Here is a 6,973-nt window from a genome sequence, read left to right as displayed (position 1 = left end):
CCCCGGTACGGCAGAGATTCCCCTCCTGCACATTCAATATCTAAGACATCATCCAGTGGCTGTATGGGAATATGCTGCAAGTGTTGAAGATGGAATGATTCTGAGATTACTGATACTGTGGCTCCTGTGTCCAACAAGGCGCTAACTGGTACACTGTCAATGATAATCTCCACTTCATTGGCCGTCCCTACTAATCTTCCTGGTACCTGCTTATCCTTAGGGCTCCCAAGTACACCTATAGGTGGCCCTTCCCCATAGGCCTGGGAAAGTTTAAAGGGTGCCTGAGATGATCCAGTCTGACTCGACATCCACGTGCAATATGGCCAAGATATCCACACCTATAACATCGAGGTGCTCCGCGTCCCTGCCGTTGTGTGTAACTGTTTGAGTATGAACCCGGTAATGACCCAGGTACATCAGAAACATCTCGTCTTGACTGTTGTTGATCCTCTGCAAAATGACCTAGGTCCAAACGCAGACTGATGTGGGAAATATTTGTCCTGTGCTGGCAGAGGGTGTCTGGGATAAGCATCTTCCACTTGTGGCTTGGAAACATCTCCAGGATGTCTGTCGCGCTTATCGTGAGATCTTTGAGTACTGTATGGGCTGTTGTAAATTTGCTGTTGATTAACTTGTGCCTGAACCTGACTCTGTTCCTTCAATTCAGATATCTCCTCCGGATCTCCACCATCATAGCTTTGAGATCTGTGACTTCCTCCTTAGTGGCAGCAGCACTAGATGGATTCAAGGTATTGACCATCTTAGCTGAGGCTGTCTGCTTCTTCACAGGTACTGCGGACTTGTCTCTCCTTAAATCAAATTCTATTTCCCTCAAGCAAAGTCGTAGATCATCAAAGTTGGTGATGGCATCAAACTTGTGAGCGGCTACACCCTTCAATCCAGGCTTGAGGCCATCCCACATACGAGTCCTTAGCATCTCATCCTGTTCATCCTCTGGAATAGACCGGTGCTCTGTTATCTGGTATAACATATTCTCAAGCCTACAACCCCATGCAGTGACATCTTCATTCTCCCTTTGTGAACAACTATAGAAATCAGACATGAGAGTAGCTCTCCTCCTTAGGGTTCCAAAGGCACTCTTCATCTTGGTTAGCAGGATTTCAACTGTAGCATTCCGTCCGAGTTTCATGGCTATGAGAGCAGCTTCACCTTTCAAAGATTTCCTAATAGCCTGCAGAATGACATCGTGTGGGTAGGTCTTAGATTGCAGTAGACAATCAACTTCAAAGCGCCATAAGTCATAGGGAGTGTCTTTACCTACTTCTCCACTGAAGAAGGGTATCTTCGGGAAATAGTGAAATGAAGCAGTTGGCGTCTGTTCTTCCTTGGCTGATGCTAATGGAGGAGGTGGCTTGACGTCGGGTCCCTGGAATGAACCTTCTTGTTTGGACATGTCACTGAGCCAAGTTTTGAAATCTGACGTGCTATCAATCTTTGGTGCCATTCCCATCTTCTCAAATATGGTAAGCATGTTCTTAAGTTCTTCTTGATTGAGTTCCATGGTTCAAGATAAGAAACGTGGCTGTTCTATTTCGGATAAGGCTTTCAGAAAGAAGGAAAGAAGAAACTACCCAAAGTAACTCACGGTTACTAAACGAAAATGCGAAATGGTAATCCAAATGATATTTAGCGCATTCAGAGGGAGATAAACGACATCCACAGTGTGGAATTGTCTGTGGTAATAAAGTATGCAACGCACAAGGTTACAAAAAGGGATTCAGTAATAACTAACTACCAGTAACCAACTAACTAAATACTAACACTAAAGCGACAAGAAGGGAATCAGGAGTAAACGCCCGTCAGCAAGTCCAGAAGCTGAAAGAAAACAAAAGCATTAATGTTTTGCATAATACCTGGAAGGCAACAAGTTGTCTTCAAACAAACTTGATGTGTGTCTGGGGCAGCAGGCTGGAAGCAGCAATCTCAAAACACCAAAGTTGACTCCTGGAAACTAAGTGTGAACTAAACTAATAAATGAACACAATAACTATATGTCACTACAATTAGAAACTAAGTTAAACTGACCTAATTCTGAACCGAGTACAACCCCAACATATCACCAACTAACACATACTGCCCAAAGCGATACAAGAAGGGAGTAAGTATTAACATACAAGTGAAAGGGCAGTGCAGTGGTGCAGCAGTCAATTGTCAACTAATGTGTTGGCTATATGAATGTATAAATGGTTTACCTGTCATGTACTATGCTTAACACTAATATAGTTTGGCAGTATAGTTATATATAGATATAAAGGTGTGTTTTATTTTAATGTTTATTTAGACAATTTATGATATGTAACAAGTACAAGGTATACCTTTATGGTGTAAACAGGATTCAAACTACATCACTTACTCACACACAACCACACTAAGAAACAATGTGACTAAGATAGATGCAAAATAACTATAAAGGAAATTATAAAACACAAACACAGTATATGTCAAGTAACAACTAAATAACCAAATTAATTACATCTTTATTGCTTGGCTTGGGTAAGAACAGAAAATCAAATTAAATCTAAAGTTCAATCTAATATACTAGAAACTATCTAATAACTAAGTGTTGGTACCAACGTAAATGTTACATAGATAAGCCGGCAATGTGAAAGTAAACAAAAATAGCTGCAGCAAGGAATGACCAATACAATGTGATACCACAGTACAATATGTCAGTGTTGATGATATGAGAAAGTCTCTAGAAAAATACACACAATTCACAAGCACCACACAATCTAGGTGTGCTAGAATAGTCCTCACATTGATCTGTATGGAACAATGATCACCTGGCGTGGAATCTGTTGACTGGCTGGCTCTGTTGACTGTACCCTCTTGGCTGTACTGTCCTATGGAATGTTAGGCCTCACTGGGGGCTCCATTTTGTAACCGGGATAGTGAGCGGATGTCAACAAAATTATCCAGGACACTGGTTACAGGGGGTGAGACCTTTTATTCCATTATTAACAACATCCTGAAACAATACACGGTTCAATAAATAGAAAGTCATAATATATACATAAGATTTAAAATCCGTCACACATCCTTTAGATGAAATACTACTATGACACACATTCTAGACAAATAAACTACAAGGGGCGATCACTCCTTGATTTACTGATTACATGTTAATGACAAATATAGTTAAGGTAGAGGCATATAAATCCTATAAACATGCCCAGATAGAAAATATAAAGTATACAATGCTACATAAATACATACAATCAAGCACAATATAATGCCTACCCGGTGTATGGCACTAGGGTGCAGAGTACAGCCCTGTCAAGCCGCCAAGCCAGTCAAGCGTACGTACAATCTGTATAAACAATGAACAACGTTAAAGCTGCAATAGCTTAAACTATATGTATATATTCTGTCATTTCAGACACCTAGGATATAATATAAGCAGTTCAAACTTATATCGCAGTCATATTTACACTCACATACACACTACTATACTTTCTCTCATTTATAAAATCAATCCGTCAAACGTGCAAATATATAACCATTCACTCATAAGATAGAGAAAACACTTTAATGAACTGAATCATTTATTTGGATACTAAAAGATTATTGGATTGCCATTTAGCTTAGTGACCCTAACAAGCTAAACCTAACTTTTACACTTACACACAAGTTACAGTTTATATTTACACATATGCATTAACAATATAACATTTAAAGGTATACACACTGATTAATTGATATAAAAGATTAAACTGACCTGTGGTGATCTTATAAAGTAGATATTCCAACATGGATAAACGTCTTGTCGGTACAAGCAGTGACAGTGAAGTGAAGATTTGAATTAGTAAAAGAGGGCAAGAGTTTGAATGATCCAATCAGATTGGATCAACTGAGGGCACATAATAATGTAATGACCCTACCTAACCACCCTTAATTAAACTAGAATAGCACTGACTACATAGCTATTAATAGACATGCTTTAAGATGAGGGTTCAGTCAATGACATGTTTTATATGCACGCTTAAATGCTTATGATCATAGAAGCAGTGGCGTTCACTATATATACAAGGGTTCAGTCAATGACAATGTTTACATGCACAGTTAACTGATATAGAATCAGATGTGTTACACTACATATACAAGGGTTCAGTCAATGACATGTGTTATATGCACGCTAAGCTGCTGGAGTGAGAATTCTGTCCCTAACACGAACCCATACATCACTGTGGGGATCGGGGAAATCGTCTAGTTGGATGATATCCTCTTCATCTGTTACATTCAGGAGCAGTTCCGGTAGCCGACCATGGTTTACGTCCCCTACCAGCAGCAGGATCACCCTGTTGGGGTTCAGGTTGGATATGTAGTAGGTTGTGGACTTAATGATGAAGTAGGACCAGGGGTCATCTAAGAAATCGTCGGATACAACCAGCACCGTCTTCCAGCTCCTGTTAATGCTTTCTACAACATGGTCAGCTACGAACGGACCAGGCAGGAAATCTCTCTCGGGTAGAATAAGTTTCAATCCGAGTATTTCCTCCAGGCCTATGCGTAGATCTTGCATCACAAACTGAAGCTCTTGATCCGAGTGGGCAATGTATGCATCTTTGTTGAAGTCTTGTCTGTTGACTCGCTGGATTCCTCGACCCATGAAGACCAAAATATGATGAGCAATTCTCGTCCAGTTCCGTGACACCAACAGGGCACACACAATCAGAAGAGTTGTGACACAGATCAGCGAAATGGCCACAGGAAGCCAAAAGCGACCTTGACATGATGTCCAGTGGTAATTGAACTCTTTGTACATTGTATTGGTTGTTGTAAGGACACCGAATTCAGTAACACATGAATAATTCCCATTGCTGTCAAAGGTAACCGACGATGAAAATATCCACTGCACAAACGCGAGAGACTTGCAAGAACAGGAGAAAGGATTTCCCGTCAGCTTCAGAACGAGCTTGTTCTTCTTCCCGAGATTCTCCAGCATCTCGATTGTGTCATCGTCAAAGAAGGTGATGGAATTGACCGACATGTCAAGAATGAGCAGGTCAGGCAGGTCATTGTCTTGAAAAGGGACAGACACTAGGTTATTTCTCGACACGTTCAGACTTCTCAGTGTTCTGAGAGACCCTAGGTCCGTATACCGCAGGTCATTCCCCGCAATCTCTAAGTAACGCAATGCGGGCATGGTCTTTAGTCCCTCAAGCACAGGTCCTCCTTCTATGAGGGTGTCATCGTCCAAGCACATATTGTTCAAAGCGAGATGCGTTAGATTTGGAAAAGACTTCAAAAAAGTCCTCTGTCATCCCCAAACCCTCATTGCCTGAAATATCGAGTTCATTTACAAAATTTAGCCCCTGAATTGGGCTTACAAAACCCCAAGCTCCATTGTAGGATAGATCTAGTTTTTCTAAATGGGAAGCCCCTGTAATACTGGTTATAAAAAACTTCCCAAAATGACCACTGCTTGCCCTTAATAAACAGATACGAAGATTTGGGGGGAAGGGCATACCCACTTCCAAGTTTGATACTGACCTAGTTGTGGACCTCCTGGTAGTAAAAGGACTGTTGTCAGTCTTTGTTACACTGTCTGCTCCAGGGGGTTTAATGTGATGGTTAATTACACTTTGATCAGAAACATCCAAATACAACAATTGTTTACATACATGAATTTCGAAATACGCGAATGCGTCCCCCAGAATGTTGTTTTTTTGACAAATCTATATATTTTATACAACGTGACATCACTGGCAGAAGGGACCTGTCAATGTAGAGGATGTGGTTATAGCGGAGATCTAGATGTTCGATACATATATCTGACAGATGAGTCAACGTTTCCTTGTTTAACAGCTGGTTTTGAAGGTTTCGATTCAGACTTACATACTTGTTGGATTTTTTCAAGAGAACTTGAGATACGTTTTTGCCATTGAGACCAAAGAATGCGCGTACAGCAAGACCTGTTGGTAGGGTCATTACATTTTCCAGGACTATTTTTGAAATATGTTTGAAGGGTAGATATGCTTCAACATCAACTGTCATAAGTTTGCAATCGTGTACATCCAGTACTTGGACAGATGTATTCTCGAAAACGGAAAATGTATGGTTTTGTATGACGGTAATAGCACAATAAATACAGTTATCATCCACTCCAGTTGCAATGTTCAATGTTACTAGTTTCTGCAAATATCCGAATCCACTTCCAAATACGTCATACTGGAATGTGTCGATTGTCAGTGTTTCCAGATTCATTAACCATTTGAAGACCCAATCCGGTGCTGATCCGCTGATGCGGCAGTCGTTGTAACCAATGTTCAACTCTGTGAGACTTTGCAGAGGACTGAAGACGTGTTCAGGATATGTGTCATTATCAAGCTGGAGATTATTGTGATCAAGGTGTAAACTGAGAAGGCGGGTTAACCCTTTAAACGCGTTCGTTTCCAGTCGTGATACTTGGCTGTATGCAATGGTTAAAGACAGTAGTCGGGGAAGACGCACAAACGCGTTGTCAATGAGAACCGTTATGTTGTTCCTGCTGAGATCCAGGCTGACCGTGTTTGGCGGGAGATTATCTGGTACAGACGTGAGGTTGAGGTTCTGACAGTCAGCGCGGACTCCACCCAGCTGAGGGGCTGGCCAGATCTGACACGACTGCTGACAGGAAGTGGCCACAGTTAGGACCAGGATTAGGCCACACGTAATCTTCATTGTAGGGGCGGTGTGAACTCATCTCATGTCTGCTCCTCGGCAGTTGTAGTGAGTCTGGAATGGATGAACAACTTCGTTACAATGCTCCTCGATATCCAAATATCAAAATGCATTAATGAGCACATCACCAAGACGTTTCTACTTGTATGTACGTTGGATTTACTCAATGAAGAATTAATCGTAGATATGACAGGCCGTTTTCACATTTGACTGTTTTCAATTGTTTGAAAGATATCGCTGTTATATTGAAAGACAACAACGATGTTTTGAAGTTATCAAGATGTAATAG

At 41.1% G+C, this 6,973-nt stretch overlaps 2 protein-coding genes across 2 annotated transcripts; both read right to left on the bottom strand.

The window, feature by feature from the left end:
- Positions 1–658: 658 nt before the first annotated feature.
- LOC124278800 lies at positions 659–1,522 on the bottom strand. The gene has a single exon (XM_046714573.1). It carries the CDS (start codon positions 1,520–1,522, stop codon positions 659–661), a length of 864 nt encoding a protein of 287 aa, XP_046570529.1.
- A 2,634-nt stretch (positions 1,523–4,156) lies between these two features.
- LOC124278799 (toll-like receptor 3) lies at positions 4,157–6,696 on the bottom strand. The gene is made up of 2 exons (XM_046714572.1): positions 5,662–6,696; positions 4,157–5,263 (listed from the first exon to the last, which is right to left on the bottom strand). Exons 1-2 carry the CDS (start codon positions 6,682–6,684, stop codon positions 4,157–4,159), a joined length of 2,130 nt encoding a protein of 709 aa, XP_046570528.1. The 5' UTR covers positions 6,685–6,696.
- Positions 6,697–6,973: the final 277 nt, after the last annotated feature.

Source organism: Haliotis rubra, unplaced genomic scaffold, assembly GCF_003918875.1.
Source record: "Haliotis rubra isolate DU_JTF1 unplaced genomic scaffold, ASM391887v1 Scf2412, whole genome shotgun sequence".
Lineage (NCBI taxonomy): Eukaryota > Metazoa > Mollusca > Gastropoda > Lepetellida > Haliotidae > Haliotis > Haliotis rubra.
Note: the sequence above shows the minus strand (reverse complement) of the source record. Positions and strands in the feature narration are given on the sequence as shown.